Consider the following 17,422-nt stretch of genomic DNA (forward strand, 5'->3'; position numbering starts at 1 on the left):
CCCAACGAGAAACGCAACAGTCGCGACGACGAACAGGGTCACAGAAGACCGACGCGCACTGCGAGAAAAATAATGCAGGGGCGCTCGGCGTTAGTTAGCCACGCCGCTCAATGTTACCTATACATTCCTGGCCGCGAAACCTCCAGAAGAATCGCTATGTCGCTCGGAGGGTGAAATTCGGAACTCGCAGGCAGTCCCCAAACGAGCGAAGTACGTATAGGGTGTTAAAAAGTGATATTTTTAAATTGAGTCGTACACATATGTTTGGAAAAAGAAAAACACCCCAAACAACAAAACAATTTAGGCTTCCAATACCGGATGGTGGTGGTGGTGATGAGGCGCCTTCGAAATATCTAGCTCGTATCAACTATATGGGATGGGCCATGAATCGAGTGGTTGTGTACAAAGAGCTAATGAATTAAGAAAAAAAATAACTTAAGAGATTAAAAACTGTATCGGGTACCAGTCGTAGTCTTTATCGTATCACCTATGATTACTGACTTGGCTGTTGCCTAAGACTTTGCATTCAGTTGCACTCTGCACCTTTTTCGTTTATTTTTTTGACATCTCAAAACCAGAGGAACGACGACAAAAACGTCAACATGAAAATGTGCGGCATGGCTACACAATACGGCCACATTTTCACCGACAACTGCGGTCTTGCTGTAACTATACAGGTAGAAAAGACGCGGACGCATAACCGTGGCAAATGCACTTATTTCTCACTGTAAAACACAGGAACGATAAATCGTTAATTCGACACACGCGGAATGGCGGGCGTCGAGAGCACTGGAAGATCTTACAAATCTCTTTTTAATACAAGCGAGCACGTCGAAAGTAATTCGAAATGTGGTCGAACGGAGCGATGTTGTATAAGTGCTGGGCCAAGAACAGCCGCTATAGCAACTTGTTGACGCACTTAACATCGAAGTTCCAGAGCCTCACAAGCAAGCTATGGCTTTTCAGGTTTACACAAACGCTTTTATTTCTCACCTCAGTGTACAGTATGTAAGCAGTTTCCTTCCACCTACTGTATCCCCTCTCTCCCTGTAACTGTACCTCTCCCCAAGACCCACTGCCGACCGACGTTCGTGTCACGGCAGCTGTAGCTCGACAGCTGCAGCGCAGTGAGCAGCGATTTCATTTTTTTTTAGCGTAAAAAATAAACAACCGATAGTAGCGCTACGGCCTCGTCATACTAGAGCAATCGGCTGCGCGGCGCGAAGCAGCTGCCCGATGAACAAGGTAGTTCGCACAGAGAGCCATTTGAATTCCATAAAGCTGACACACTTAAATACCTCTTTGCACTACAAGCTGTCAGAGAACGCCTACCACCGTCGATGTCGGCTGACAATGTCCTGGATGATACGAAGTCTCTTTTTTCATGCGCAAACTCCTCACGTGCCGTTGAGCTCGTTTTTTTAGATGACACCGGTTGCAGGTTGAGCGCTGATTGATGATCGCCACCGCTTGTTGAAAGTGTGCGTTACGGGAGTGTTATATGCATCGTGGCATGCCTCGTGAGTTGGTGTCACTTGATGAAAAAAAAAAAAAAAAGAAACCGTACTATATCCCGTTACCAAAAGCTGTGTGAGGTTACATATATGTACATGTAAAACGTAAAAACGCTTTTCTGAGATAACCCCTTGACCGATTTTATTGAAACTTGTTGCATTTGAGAAAGTTCGATTCTAGTGACTGTTGCAAGCGAATTTTGATTTCGGGCCTGAATTTTGTTTTAAAAAATTTCAAGAATTCTACAGTTCGAAAAAAGTAGAAGCGCGAAGTTTACAAATTAATAGCTCTCCGTCAAGAACAGATATCGCGGCTCTGTAAGCGGCATCCATTAGATCATTCAAGGCGGACACATTCGACATGTCAATTCATGTATTACGTGAATTTGTTACGTTGTGTACAAGTGTTCTGCAAAAGCTGCATTTACACATTACTAAATTCTTTGAGATTCATGTGTAACATATAAATTTTATCCGCTTTAGATGTACTATCAGATGCAATTCACAGAATTGCTGTATCATTTTTATTGCCGAGTTACGGAGTTCTAAACTTGATAGTTTCGTTTTCTGAAAATTTGCGATGTTTGCCACTTTTTACTAAAAAATTGACGACGTAAATAAAAAAAATTCGAAACCAATAGTCGCTAGATTTTAAGTCTTTGATTTAAATGCAACAAACCTCGTCAAGTTTGCTGCGGTGTTTGCCGAGAAAAACGAATTGTCCTTTTGCATCTGTTTAGATAGGAGCACCCGCGATTAAGCTAAGCCGGAGAATCCATACACGTTACCAGCGGATTAAGTCTAACAAACGCACTACGTAAGCAGCAAACATCGAAGGCGCTACAAGGAAGACGCATTAATTAAGCTAGCAGTTTCAAGGCGCACACCAACCAGAAATGTGCAGCACCATCAGCAGAAGCAACAAAGAGGCGTGTAAGATGTGTTTAGGCTAAGTATGACCGACGCTCTGCACCAATCAGAAAAGGAACACCGTGTTCAAACAGCGATTTCTCTAAACGTGTGTCAGAACCTCACTCACTGCTGTTCGATGTTACAGTTCCCGTGATGAAGAATTCCCCGAATGGAACTTCACCCCCCCTCCTCCTATTGCAGAGCGGAAAGAAGGAAAATTACCAGCTTCGAGTGCAAACCCCATAACGGTGCATCGGTCGGCGCTTTTAGACCTTGGAACCTGCGCTTCTACGATGTAGAACATCGAGGGCGCTCTATGAACTGCAAATCACATATTTAGAATAAAACAAAAGGGGCAACAGGAACATTTTCCGTCCGTTACACAGGAAAGTTCGTGTCAAATTCAATCTTCCAATGGCAACTTACCGCACGAAACATGTGTAGTACCTGGCGTTATTAAGTATCAGCCAGCGAAGCACTGACCTGAACACGTCGCGTGGAAGTTAAAATAAAGATGACACGTTATTACGTAACGCTAAACGAAGTTCATCAGCTAAAGACATGATGCCACTGACAACTGCCGTGGGAAATGCCAACTCACAGCTGCTCTTTAGAACGTTATCACGGAAGCATGGGCCATTATTCACTGGCGATGAACGTAATACCGATTACAGAAGGCGCGCCACGCAATAGCAGGCAAATTCTGATTAGACTGTGAATTCTGCAGTCAAGAGCAACACCACCGTCCTCATTTTCTATTTCTCCCTGGGCACGAGCTGCAACATAAGTACGGGCACGACCGCGCTAAAACGCGGCTCGTGGTTCGATGACAGCACGCCGCTGGTACAATAATCGAATTCCACACGACAACGACGCTTAAACTCGGTTGACAAGTTCAGGCCAGAGTTTTGCGACACATGATGCGGCCTACAGCATCGCTCATATTTTCCCTAACTTCAAGACAAGATCGCGGTGAAAAGGCTATGCACGTGATTCAGACGCGCAAATGCATAAAAAACCAAGCGCCCGCAATATAATCGCGTACTGGAATTCACCATTTCAAAGTATACATACATATGAAATAATGGGCGGCAACGGAGTTACGGGATAAAACAAACGGCACACGGCCCGTCAAGGTCAACGCAAGCGGGCTGTCCTACTTTTAAAGACATATGCAGACGTCTGTACGACGCCTGAACATCCGGCACCCGCAGAGACTTCCAAATCCAGGGCATTTAAAAGGATATACCGGCGAGAGCCAGGGGGAACACAATTTAAACGACGGACGCAGAGGTCTCGAGAACGCGGAATTTAGTCACGTCGGCCAGCCCCACCGACGATCAATTCACCCTTCAGCCGGCATAATCTCCATCTCGAAAAGCAGCAGAGGTGGCCGTGACGGGATGCGATATTCACATGCGATCTCGAAAACGTCGGGCTGGGCTCAAAGAAAGGAAGGCTTGTGCGGCCGCAAGACAGACCATCGATATTCTAGAAAGATTTATATATAAAGCAAGTCCGCCACTGCAGCCACTCTTCGAGATGCCGTTCAGCGAAACCCACGGAAGGCAGGAATGGGGTGACTCAAAAGAACAGCCTCGTCGGCTAGAAGCCAGTAAATAAACAAACTTCAAAAGCCGACGTCGTCTATACCACAGCCGCCCGCACCAGCAGTCGGCCAGTGGATCCGCGCTTACAGCAGCGACAAAACAGAATGACCCCAATATCGAGGCGTAGGAGGGTGTAGAAGTCGCACAGAATTTAGCGGATCAGGTGACCCGAGCTTGGCTGCTTATAAAAGACCCGATCGGCGACGAGCCGGCCCACGCCCGGCCATTCAACCGATCGCCGCCGGGGTATCCCGGCAGACTACCGGTGCCAAAAGAAAGAAAAATAAATAAAACAAGCAGCAAATGACTCGGGCACTTACTGAGAATCACCTTCCGACGCGTGGCATGCGGCTCGTCGCTGTAAACCCATTCGAAGTCGGTCCGCGAGACGTGAGCACCCATCGCGAAAAGTCACGGCTCCAGCTCGCACAGCCCGACTATGGCACTCTCCGCAGCCGGCAAACGCTGCAAATGAGTGGTACACGCGAGCGTCCGCGAGGGAGCGCGTTCGCTCTTGCCGCAGGTCGTCGTCTACGTTATAATTTGCGTCGTGTATCCATTGCATATCACTGGCTTAAGTTTACACTAGGAATAACGAAATTTTTCGAAAGATGCAACTATTATTAAGCAAACTTTGATACTTCGAACAGGTAATAAACCGATGACAAACGCACAAAAAGCATAAAATCTCAACGCACTTCGCTTGGTTGTCAAAAATCGATGACGTCACCAGAACAAGCGGCGTCACGTGCTTTCTTCCTCCATCTTTGCAGATGGGCAAGATGGCGTCCTCGGATGTGGTAACCGAGGTTGAGATTCAGCCCGAGATCCAGGAGGTGGAAATCGAGGCTATACCCGTGGAAATGCCCGTCGAGACAGTCGTGACGACCGTCGAAGCGGTCGAAGGTCAGCCTATGATCGCGTTGCAGCCGCTGCCAGAGCCAGGGAGGGAAGAGATCATCCTACAAACCCAGGAGGAGATCGTCGGCAGCATAGACGCCGATCACGAAGCGCTCACAGGATACGACAACATCCCGGTGCCGACCCCCGAAGTGCTCATCGAGACGAGCCCCAGCACGTCGGGTAAACGCGGCAGGAAAGGCAAGCGTGGTGGCAAAGGACGCAGCTTCGGCGGCGAACTGACGTTTGAGACGGACCGTAGTACGCGCAAGTGGGAACAGAAACAGGTGCAGATCAAGACGCTCGAAGGAGAGTTCTCCGTCACCATGTGGGCTTCGGGCACGGAGGACGGTAGGTGCACGCCTCATGCACTGTCTTTCTCGCCTCTTTTCGTCCTGCGCGCCGTAAACATTCGCGTATCGCCGCAAATGCTGCCGTGAGCCGATCGCGCAGAACGCCGAGTACGCTCGGAAAAAACGCCTGTCGCTCCTCGACTGGGCCGGCCGACGACGGATTTTGTCGTTACGCGGCCTTGAGTGATCCGTGCTGTGTCCGGTGGATCGTGTGGCTCGAGTTCTGACGCTTCGGCGGCTGTGTTTTGAATGAAAAACCGGCCATGAAGCCTCCATGGGCGCCGCCATGTTCTCAGAAGCAACAATATGGCGTCTTTTCGAGTATGGCGGAGGTCGGCCATCTTTGGATGGCACGGAGCTCTCGACTGCCGTGCTTTTTCGGCCGAAATGCTCGATTTTTAGGCCGCGGACGTTCGTTTCGCGACTCGAGCTCGACGACGCTAACGGTCCGCCGACCCGATGCACCAAAGTTGACCGTACGCGTTCGCGGTGCGAGTCGTGCAGGCATTTTTTGTCGTTCAAGGTCGCGAGGGAGCTCCCGTAGAAACAAGCTAGCTCGGTGTCGCGCGGCGCAGCGCTGGCCGTCTGCGTGCGATCGCCCGCCGTCGATAAAAATAAAAAAAGCGGAGCCGCGGTGGCGGTGTTTGCCTCGTGGCGATCTCGACGCCTGTTTGTCTTGCGATTTGCGCGTCTACATATCCGCCGCGGAGCTAAGCAGTCTAACGGAATAAAGCAGCAGTCCGTTCGACGAGAGTGCAGTCATGAAACAAACACCTACAAAAGAACGCGGTGCGCGCGTTTCGGGCGCAGAAGGCGCAAACCTTTTAGCAGGCTGACCCTACTACGAAAGATTGCTCTGTCGTATTGAAAGGCCCTGGTCGTACTTTATCTGTGAAATCGCTTCACTAAAACACCGTAGAAAGAAGAGAAATGGCTCGCGATTGTATGTTTGTGGGTACGGCGGTTTCAGCGGTCTGAGCGGCTTCCGTAGGCGTTCGTTCTACGTGAAGTGGTTGAGCTATGTGCGGCTTTTTCTTTGGCCGCGCTTTCTGGAACATGCTTGCTTGCGTTCGGAACTTCCGTGCGCGTTCGCTGGCGAAGATTTTTTTTTGGCGCTCGTCGCCGGAGTATTGGCCAAGCCCGAGCGGATTAGCGCGGCGGCGCTCCTTATGAAAATAGCGTGTATACTGCGTGAAGCTAGCGTCATCAGTGAGCGGTATGTAATTTTTGGAAAAAAACGTCGCGGTTGCGAGCGCGTCTTCTCTGGTGCGACCTGCCAGTTGTGCGTGGAAAAACGTGTGTCGTCAGTTGAGCTTCGCGACGTGTTGCACTCGGGTCAACTTTTGGTTTTGGTCACGTGTGTGTTTATTAGTGGGAACTAGGGAAAACTAGTTAATTTGGCCCAGCACCTTCGCAGTGGGAATTGGTTTTCAATGCTGCTCCACTTTTGATTTCCGGGGTGTGCCTGCTTACCTATCGAAAGCAAAAAAAAAAAAAAACTATGAAAGCGGCTGAAGTGATGCAGTACGAGTTTCCTTCCAGCTTGGCGTGCTGTGGCAAGAATGGATTCGTTTTTGATGCATTTCGGAATGTCTTCATTTTTTTCCCCCCATAAATGCCTGAACATGGTGAGCCAGTGACGTGACTTTCATCAGCATTCATTTCTTAGGAAACACTGCAAATATAATGAATACAGCACAAGCTACTTCGCCAATGGCCATATTCCTAGTGTTCTTTTATTCTTAGTGCCATTTTAACTTGTGTGAAATAGTTCTCAATGGCATAATGCAGTGTAGCAGCCAGCTGTCAGTAAATTCACTGGAAAGCTCATGACATGCTTTTAACTAAGTTTAATGCGCAAAGGAATGGTGGGCCACTCTCCAGTACAATCAATGCCACGCATAACGTTAAAAGGAAGTTGAAAGTATGAGTTGTTTTCATGCGAGATGACCTTGTGCAGCATATGTGGCCATGTTGCAAGCCAAACCATTCCTGCAGAAATCTGATACGTTGAGGAAATTTCACGTGAGGCAAAGAGCATGTTGGTCACATATTGCAATGCCACCACTCTGCTAATTATAGCTTTTAGTGATCCTGGCTTAAGAGCTGATAAAGATGATAAGCATGAGAGGAAGAGGACGAGGGAGATTTGTAAGGCCTAATGGTCGCCTATTTCTAGCGCTAAAGTCTTAAAGGCTTGCACCATTTGCTGGAACTTCGTGCACATATATATTAAAGCTGTTAAAGGACAAGGCATTGTGATATTGCAAGAAGTGCATACAAAAAAGAGATTGCGAAAGTACCGGTGCCGACCTGTCGCGGCAGTGCAAGACTCCATATACTAGAGGAATACTCATTTTGAGCAAGCGAAATCAGCAATGGCAAAGTCACTGGAAAAGTCACTTTGATTCAAAAACACTGTTCTTCAGTCTCTGCTTTTCAAGTTTGTTGCTGCTTTGCTTGTTGCGTACCCAGAGGTGAATAATCGTAAATAAAGTGCGCATTTCCCATAAAAGGCGTGTTCTCTTGGCAAACTTTTAATAAAGATTGAGTGCTGCGAATGTGGCAGATAATCAGGAAAGTGTTGTGTGAGCCTTGGGAAAACATTGTTGAAGACTTTTCCTCTCCTGTGTGTTGCAGAGGGCAAGCTAGTGGAACAGTTTTTCTGTTAGCCACTCCCAAAACTCCAGGTGGGCTCGCAGGGGGGAAAGCATTATAAATGGATACTTGCAGCAAATAGTGTAACAGCTTATTGTCTGTGCACCTTTTGCCTCTTTCGTGATTAGCATCGGTTGTACAGGTTCTGATTGCTCCTGTCAGTGTGTCCTCTGGCATTGGTTTTAAGGTGTCCAAATAGCAAAATTTTCCAGTTGAATATGAGTATTCAAGAAAAACAGCCTCCAAATATTGAATCCATTGCATAATATTTTCTGGTTTCTAAACAAATTGAAATATTAAGTTTATGCAGTGTTCATATTGCAAAAAATGAGAGGGTGTAAGGCCCGCTCGATATACATAATTTCACACATATATGTAATGTGGTTCGCAGGACAATTGAATCACAGGACAACTGTAGACACTTGAAAATGATAAACAAGCGCTTTCAGTTGACCCGGGCAGTTGGTGCATTCACCACATTAGCTCGGGAGTGGAAGTAATGGAACAAAGGAACAGCATGCCACCAGAGGCACATGCAGTGTTGTGTTCAAAAAGTAGGTAAATTTAATGCTTCAGTACTGCATATATACTTTAAGATTGATCCAAGTGTAGTGAGACTGGCCAAATAATAATTGAAGACAAGAGATTTGTATATAGGCTCCCTAAAAGCAAGCCATTCTATTACGCCATATATGCCTAAACTGTGAGAAGTTGAAAGTTAAAATATATTTCTCTAAAATGCCTTTCAGAGGCTTTGGTATATGGTATCAGGCTTTGGTATATGGTATCAGCAGTTTATTGATATAAAATTGTTTTATAACTGCTGGTTTTGAGCTGCCCTACATATAGGACACTAGGCAAATGCACTCCTTAAAGGTGCGTTAGTATTTAAAATGTTTATGACGAACTCTCTCGCATTTCTCACAATGCATGGTAGTTTTCTCATGGCAGTAGGAACACAGTTTGTTTGTCCCGTAGAATCACAATGTGATGGAATCGGCCTAATAAATTGTGGGTTTTCAAAAAAATGCTGTCGCCCCTTTGCAAGCAAGGACGTCTGGAATAAGCCTTTCTAGCATGTGGCTGCTAGATGACCGTGAAATGTGAGCAGGTCAGCTTTATCACTTCCTACACTGTAGTGCTCAAACGTATTCGGGACATGCACATCAAGAAGGTATGTAAGTAGCGAAGAACACTGTTTCTTACCCATACAGAAGTGTAGTATATTGCACTGGTTAGAGTGAAGTCTCTCCAGTGTTAGCATTATGTCTGGTGATTATAAGAGGCTTTGACTCCTGGCTGTGACATTTTAATTGCTTTTCATCTTGTATCTTTTTACTTGTTTCATGGGTTCCACACCGTGAGTGTTAGATGCAACGGCAGCAGTACTGTAGTGTTTGCCATGATGGACGATTACCTCAAAATGGCAATGAACTCTATAATCGAAGGCTGGCAGCCATGTTAGTATGTTAGTATCCTTTTGATAACAAGTCTGGCACATCCATAACTATAGGCTCACGAAACCGCACCCAATCAGCCTAGCGTTTTACACATAGGACTCTGCTTTGTCAAATATCATTAGTGATGAAGTTTTAAAAAGTCACAGTTTTGCCTGAAAGGTGAAGCATTGATTTCGATTTATGGATGATCACCCCAAAATGACAATCAGCTCTATGATCGAAAGCTGGCAGCCATAATTTGAAACTTATTTCAACAATGTTTCACTATCACTGGATTAGTCAAGGAAAGGCATACTGAAAAGAGAGCACCTGAAAGCTCTTCATCATCTTTCATGTATCGTGTAAGCATATATTATTTTGCTGTGCGTAGTAGTTTGTGTTATGCACAAGAAAGGTGACCACTAAACTACTGCTAAAAGTTTTTCAAATGTATCTGTTCAAGTTAGGGTTGCTTCTTCATGAAGTGGCATGCCACAGGACTACGCACTAGGAAAACATGTTCAATTGACGGTTATGCTCACTATCTGCAAATTCTTTTGCTACTGGATTTGCTACTGGCTTAGTAATAACCTTGTCATAATCACCACATTGCAAAGCCTTGTCTATTGCTGCTGCCACAAAAGGGCTGTCCATCAAAGTGTTGGTGTCTATGGCGTACTCATATCTCTGCTTTCAACTCAGTAATGGCAGCAGCCCAATTTTTACACCGAATAATGCAGACTGCTGAGAGCACTTCATCACAACTGCCAGTTGGGTTCAAAATTCAGCCTTTGTGGAGATTTGTTTACGAAAGCTTGAATGCAAGATCTCTCTCCTCCCAAGAAAAAGGACCAAAACAAATTATATGGCAGACACGAATTCAACATTATGTTAGTATCTTCTTGATAGCATGTCCGGCACATCCATTACTATAGGCTCTCGAAACCGCACCCATTCTACCTAGCGTTCTACATATAGGACGCTGTGTCAAATATCATTAGTGTCGAAGTGTTAATAAGTCAGTTTGCCTGAAAGGTGAAGCCTTGATTGCGATAGCAAATTAGTAGACAGCTATACAAAGTGAGAATAGGAGCATTATCGGCTGTATAAGCTTGTAAAAATTCGCTTACTAACTAAATTAATGAGCATGGCGTCATGCGCACACAGGCAAACATGAACACATCTCGCTCGATGACCTTGAAAATGTGCCAGCAGCAGCAAGTGAATTGACCTTTGTGCTGCCTCTCACTTCAGCGTAAACTAAGCGGTGAAAATACGGTGTGCACGAAGCTATCGGCACTTGGCACAGTCTGATTGAGCTGCCATCATCGGCTCACCCTTGCACGCTTTCACTCGCACATACAGCATATGGTGCGTGGCGACAATGTTATCGCCCTTGGACTTTATACGGAACATGACGGCTACAGCAGAAATGTGCCTGGAGTGTCCATATAATTGCTATTCCAATAATACAGAGCATATATAATCCGGTTTTATGTGCAATTTGTTTCTTGTGAACAGGTAATCACGATCTTGGCCACAATGGATTATATTTAGGTCTATTTTGGTAACTTTTCCTGCCTCCAAATCGCACCCTTCTCGATGTCTGCCAATCCACAACGATGCGGCTGTTGTTATACAGAAACGGCTAAATACACACTCACCGAATTTTGCACAGAAAAGAATTATGACCTTATGAATAATTGTGGAGGCAAGGTGGCATTCCAAGCCAATGGAAATCAACCCAAGTCATTTTTATACAGAAGCCCGGAAAGAAACAACAACTGATGAACTTAGGCCCAAAACATACGCATACATCAAGGACTTCTTGATGGATCGTATGACAAAGATTCCAATTAAAAGAACCAAATTGGAGGTGCTCAAACTAGGTAATAGGGTTACCCCACGGGGTTCAATCCTATCTCTCTTTCTATTCAACCTGGCAATGATCATCCTTCCTGCGAGACTCTAAAAGATAGAAGGACTTGGACACAGCCTATACGCGGACGACGTCACCCTCTGGGTGGCGGCTGGAAGCGATCGGCATGCGGAACAGATCCTCCAAACAGCAGTAAACACGGTCGAAGACTACATTAGAAACAAGGGACTGAGATGTTCCTCGCAAAAATCAGAACTTCTGCTCTATAGACCCATATGTAAGGGGCCGAAAATGCATTAAGGAGAGGCCAGGCATTGTATTCACAGTAGAAGGCACCAGCATGCCAATAGTGGAGAACCTGATAATACTGGGACTCTGCATATCTGAAAACGGCCATAACGGAGAAATCATTAGACTACTGCAGAATAGTGTTCAACAAACAATCAGACTAATAAAGCAGATAAACAGCAACTATGGCATTAAAGAGCACAATCTCATCCGATTAATAGAAACATTTATAATCAGTCGTACTGTATATGTGGTCCCTTACCTCAAGCTCTACGCTGTGGAGAAAACCAAGATAGAATGCATTATTAGAAGGTTGCATAAGCAAGCCTTGGGACTTCTGGCAAATATGTCAAATGAGAAGTTCCTGGAGCTCAGCGTGCACAGCACACTAGACAAACTTATCGAGGCCCAGAGAGTGGCGCAGTATGAAAGACTCGCACAATTTGAAGGAGAGACACATCTTAGACGACACTGGAATAACCTACGAAGCACAGCATGAACTGCGGAGAGACATCCTAAGGAAAATAAGGGAACATCTCTCAATACCCTCAATCCCCAGAAACACGCACACGGAGTTTCACCAAGATAGAAGAATTGCAAGAGTGAGAGCTCTCCACAAAAGATTTCGTAGTGCCAGGGACATGGTCTGCATGGATGCGGCAGACTACGCAAATAGACAGAGTGTGTCAATAGTTGCTACGAGTCTAGAGGGTGACTGCAGAGTTAGTGGCACGGTAAAAACAGGAAAGGCGGAGGTGTCGGTAGAGTCTGCCTTATCACTAGCAATAGCCTCCACGGAGGCTAACATCGTAGTCAGCGACTCCAAGACAGCCATCAAGAACTATTCCAAAGGAACAATCTCGCTGGAAGCAATGAGAATTTCAATCAACTTTCGTGAAGATCGAGACGTTCATATTATATGGGCACCGGCACATTCGCCCCTTCCCAGGAATGAAATAGTGCACAACCTGGCTCGAGAACTGACGGGCCGAGCAGGTGACGGGCCGAGCAGGTGACGGGCCGAGCAGGTGACGGGCCGAGCAGGTGACGGGCCGAGCAGGTGACATGCAAATACTGGGAACGGAGAGAGACCAAATGACCAGGTTTAACGAAATCACCAAACGCTATAAATTCCCTGGCACACTCCTCGCTAAGTAGATGGCAAGTGACGGCATGGTGCCTCTTACAAACAGGTACGTATCCGAACCCGGTGGCAGACCACCACTAGTACCCGGACCTTTACACAGATATATGTAGATTCTGTCAAGAAAGGGCGGACCTACAACATATGGTTTGGGCTTGTCCTCGAACACCCACACAGAATAAAATACACACAAGACCAGAGAGCAGTGGGAGACTGCATTGCTCAGCTGTGCACCGGAAGACCAACTTGAGGCAATCAAGCACGTCGAATATGCCGCCAGTCCCCAAGGGCTCGAGGCCGTCATCTAGGTAGAGAGGCCTAGGTCTCAAACGTGCTCTACTAAAATAAAGTTTATTCCTCCCCGTCATGAAAACAGGCTAGGACGCTCTTGTTTTTTCTATGACAAAATCTGTGGAGTCGCTGTGAATGAAACTAGTGTATTACATTAGGCATTTACGAGTGAAATGACTTACTGAGCTTAACTTATCTGCCCCGTGCATTCTCTTGGGAATTGGGGCCTCTGTGCTGTGACTGCAACTTTCCTGCATCACTTGAAACGGTCCTCATTTTCACCATGCTTTCAGTCTTGATACTCCAATATGGGTTATGCCTTATGTTAGAAATAAATCTATATTCAAGAATTTTTAACTCTCTGAGTGCGAATCGAATAGCAGGGCACCCCTAGTTATAATCTATCACTATGAATGGCTTTTATGATGGCTAATCCTTGAAGTTAGTTCAAACTTCTTGGAAGAGCATGTGGGGCTTAGAAATGTTACAACCTGATATTTCTGGTTGAAGAAGAAGCATCTGCATATTTGACAGGCTAGCACCTTGTGTTCATAATTGGTCTGTTTGAATACTTGGAATAATTGTCAGTCTTCCGTGTCTACCTGTACTGTTGGCTTTTAGCATACTCTGTTGATGTTGTCATATTTAAAATTGAACAATGATTGTAGTGAAAGATGAGTGGCATCCAAAATTCATTGTTTAGTGCGAAGAATCGATAATCACAATGGTGAGTGTTTTCCACAGCAGTGCTCAAACAGGTATGGAATTCCTTGTCTTTATATTTAATACTAAGTCTTCCGTTTTCTGTGTTGGCATATAAATGCCAGCTTTATGACTACATCTGCAATATTTGGTGTGTTAAGTAAGGATAAGGAATTGAATTGGGCTAGCCGGCTACATTCCGTTCTGTTAAGAGTTGAAAGACATAGGTGAGTTAAAAGACAGCATGGGGGGTGGGGGGGCATTCATAGTATACGTTACTATACAAGTTTTGTCCTCTCTTATGTTGAATTCCAATGGCGGAGTCAGAGCAAGTTTTTCTGCTCGTTTCGGAGCAAGTTTGTTGCAATGACAGAGTGAGGGCGAGAGTAAGGTGTTCCAATGAGAGAGTTGGAGTGGATTCAGAGCGGGAGTCACTCCGTGGAGCAGAAAAAGATGCACCGCCAAAATCGGCGGAGTGGACCGGAACTCTGCGTGACGTATTTCCTTTACCACGTTTGTCTGCTGGGAGGTGCCACCGCTCGCGAGGAAGCAAAAGCTGCTGCACGCTTGGCGAGATATCCATTCCGCACTTTAAAAAAAAAAAAACAGGTGAACGGCGCGGAAGAGACAAGTGACTGGTGCGGCGGTGCTGGTATAGTGAACTAGAAGGCTAGAACACCATAGTGCTGGTAGCAAACAGCAGAAGGAAATGACAACACACAAGGCATCCTGGGTAACTCTGCGATAGAATTTCTGCTTCTGCCTTGCTCTGGCGGCGCAGGTTGTGTTCCACTCGCGGATTTGGAGGCGTTGCTCTACGACAGAGTCGAGTGCTCGCTCGCGGAGTCCGTCGGCCACTCCGACTCCGCCATTGGAATTCAACATTAGTTACTACAAGGTCTACTTGCTGTGTTTTCATGCATTACATTTACTAGCATATTTACTCAAAAAATAGGTCGGACATGGTTATAGATCGGCCCCTGTATATTGAAGTTGCCAAGAAATAAAGCGTAATTCAAATATAGGTTGACCCATGCCTTAGAAAAATGAGCTTTAAACAGGACACACCTTTATTTACCGCAAGCTAGGCTACTAAATTCGCTAGTTAGTGCCATGAGCTGCACCCTGGTCGGAACTGCCAGAGCAGTCGTCCTCATCTGATGCTCCGCAAACCTCCTCGGCACGTCAGTCTTCCTCATTGCCGTTAAGTGCGTCGGATATGCAGCATTTCTTATAGCAAGTCTGGATAATCACACGATTGGTCTTATGGGGGGGGGGTGCAATGGAGGAGCTTTGATAGCGAGGTACTTTTGCTAGCTTTGTTCACGAATAAGGTCGAGGAGGAGGACAAAAAGGAAGGAAAGGTAGGGGGTTGAGGTTCTTTGATCAGGTATGTAGGTCGATAGCCTATCTTGAGGAACATTACCCGGGAAAAAAAAAGGTTGGCGTAGATTCGAATAACTATGGCATTATCTTTTCTGTTGATTTCTTTATTTTATTGCTGCATGCAGATGCTGTTGTTCATCATATATATAAGACGTCCCACTACGGTACTTTAACCTTGTACTATGCCTCACTTTCATTCCACAAGAATGGCCTTTGTATTACTGTGGTGTGAAGATACAGCCAAGAGGTGAAACAGTGATGTTGACATGGTATATAGTTGCGGCAAGCCATGGTGTGTTTAAAACTTTAAAGGCTTTTATTTGTTGAAATGCTTTCGAAGGCTCCTGGGCATTACTGAATAGTGTTAGTGTATGTGCACAAACTGATGTCTGAAATGTGTGGGGTCTTAGGGTCTCACAGGAGTACCGACCACCGCGGGTTCGAGCTTAGCGAGCCACAGGGCCGCGTCAGCCGTCAGCCTCTAGCACCGTTGCGCGCGAGCTCAGGCCACGAGGGGCTACCGAGCGACGCACGCAAGAACACAGTATTGCCCTAAATTGACGGAAACAGTTTATTGTCTCCAACGGCACCCAACACTGCACAAACGCCCAGTCCCGGGACGGCGGGGAACCAAAGGGGTCCCGCACCAAGGGCGAAAAATACAGTTAGGGGCGCCTGTAGCACGTCGCTGCGAGAGCACAGGCTCAAGCTGGGACGCGCTGCTAGGAAAAGTCCCGGCGGCTATGCTACTCGCTCTCGCGATAACCGATGGGCCAACTCGCGAGAGCTCGGGCAATCTCCTTCGGCTTGGGCCTCCGATGAGTGCGGCTCGGCGTGGTACGACCTCGCGCGAGCACTAGGCACCCGTTCTTCGGCTTAGCGTCGGGATAGGAACAACACCAGGTACGCGCTCCCCGCACGGGCAAAGGCACCGTGCGTGAGCTCAGTCCTAGTCACAAAGGTGTCGGCGGACGAGAGGAAGCATGTACGTACCGGGCGCAGTCCCAAGGAGCAAGAAGAGTCGCTACCGTCACGGCAGTAGCCACCAGGGGCCGCTCCGTGACGTCACTAGCTCCGCCCTCACCGCGAACCAGCGCAAGTGGAGCGCCACCGCCAAAACTGGTTCGGAGCAAGGACGACGTGGCAAAAAGGATTGCAGACATGGGTGAAATGCGCCCGCGCAATGGCGCGTCGAATTCCCCAAATCCCCACAAATGAAATGCGGGTCATTGCTATTGGTGCCACCCAGGCTGAGAACCGATGAGTTGACAGGGAATGTGGAGAGTAAGCATAAAATTCTTGATATTTCCATTCATACTAGAGCTGCTTCAAAAATTTCTCTGGTAGTGCTTGAAAAGAAAATTAGATTCTGGGGTCTTATTTGCTAAAATTGAAAGTACACTCCTCGCAAGATGTTGTACTCATTTCAGCACGTTGCTCAGTTTCCCGGAAAGTTGTTGCTGGTCTCTTATTTTGCCCTGTTCGCTTCCCTTCCCTGTCGAATCTCGATCAATTATTCTCTCAGGTTTTGACGAGCAATAATTCCACGTACTCGCCCGATCATAATGTTGACATGGCTGAATGCAGCTAAGTTGCTACCGAAATGCCAAGAAAATGGCAGAGCCGTGCAAAACATTCACCGATGTTGTTGCCTCTGCTAATGTTTAAATTGATGGCTGCAAGATTCAAATGCGCAGAGCACCTTATTAACAGCAAAGCCTTTAATAGGAGCTTTGCAGCCATTTTCATGCTGTTAAGGCCGGCGTGCAGTGCATGGTGTCTCATCATCATCATCATCATAAGCCTGTTTTATATCCACTGCAGGGCGAGGGCCTCTCCCTGCGATCTCCAATTACTCCTGTCCTGCGCTAACCGATTCCAACTAGCACCTGCGAATTTCCCAATTTAATCGCACCACCTAATCTTCTGCCTTCCTCTACTGTGCTTCCCTTCTCTTGGTACCCATTCTGTAGCCCTAATGGTCCAATGGTTACCAAACCTGCGCATTCCATGACATGCCCAGAGCCAGTTGTTTCTCTTAGTGTTAATTAGAATATTGGCTATACCCGTTTGTTCTCTGATCCATACCGCTCTCTTTCTGTCTCTCAAAATTATGCCTAGCATTCTTCGTTCCATCCCTCTTTGTGTGGTCTTTAACTTGTTCTCAAGTTTCTTTGTCAATCTTGAAGTCTCTGCCCCATAAGTCAGCACCGGTAAAATGCTCTGATTGTATACTTTCTTTTTCAATGATAGCAGTAAGCTCCCAGTCAGGATCTCACAATATGTGCCGTATGCGATCCAACCCATTTTTATTCTTCTGTGAATTTCCTTCTCATGGTCAGGGTT

At 46.5% G+C, this 17,422-nt stretch overlaps 2 protein-coding genes across 7 annotated transcripts in view; one reads left to right on the forward strand and one right to left on the reverse strand.

The window, feature by feature from the left end:
- ifc (delta4-sphingolipid-FADS-like protein ifc) overlaps positions 1 to 4,520 on the reverse strand; it is a 44,206-nt gene extending 39,686 nt beyond the window's left edge. The window contains exon 1 of the mRNA XM_050181340.3: positions 4,357 to 4,520. Within this exon, the coding sequence (XP_050037297.1) occupies positions 4,357 to 4,438 (82 nt within the window). The 5' untranslated portion in view covers positions 4,439 to 4,520. The remainder of the gene's footprint in view (positions 1 to 4,356) is intronic.
- Positions 4,521 to 4,788: 268 nt separating this feature from the next.
- LOC126534118 (transcription factor YY2-like) overlaps positions 4,789 to 17,422 on the forward strand; it is a 48,808-nt gene continuing 36,174 nt past the window's right edge. For all 6 annotated transcript variants that reach the window (XM_050181334.3, XM_050181336.3, XM_072289271.1 and 3 more), the window contains exon 1: positions 4,789 to 5,287. In XM_050181334.3, coding sequence (XP_050037291.1) covers positions 4,810 to 5,287 — 478 coding nt within the window. In that variant the 5' untranslated portion in view covers positions 4,789 to 4,809. The remainder of the gene's footprint in view (positions 5,288 to 17,422) is intronic.

The sequence above is a fragment of the Dermacentor andersoni genome, chromosome 7 (genome assembly GCF_023375885.2).
Source record: "Dermacentor andersoni chromosome 7, qqDerAnde1_hic_scaffold, whole genome shotgun sequence".
Taxonomy (NCBI): Eukaryota; Metazoa; Arthropoda; class Arachnida; order Ixodida; family Ixodidae; genus Dermacentor; species Dermacentor andersoni.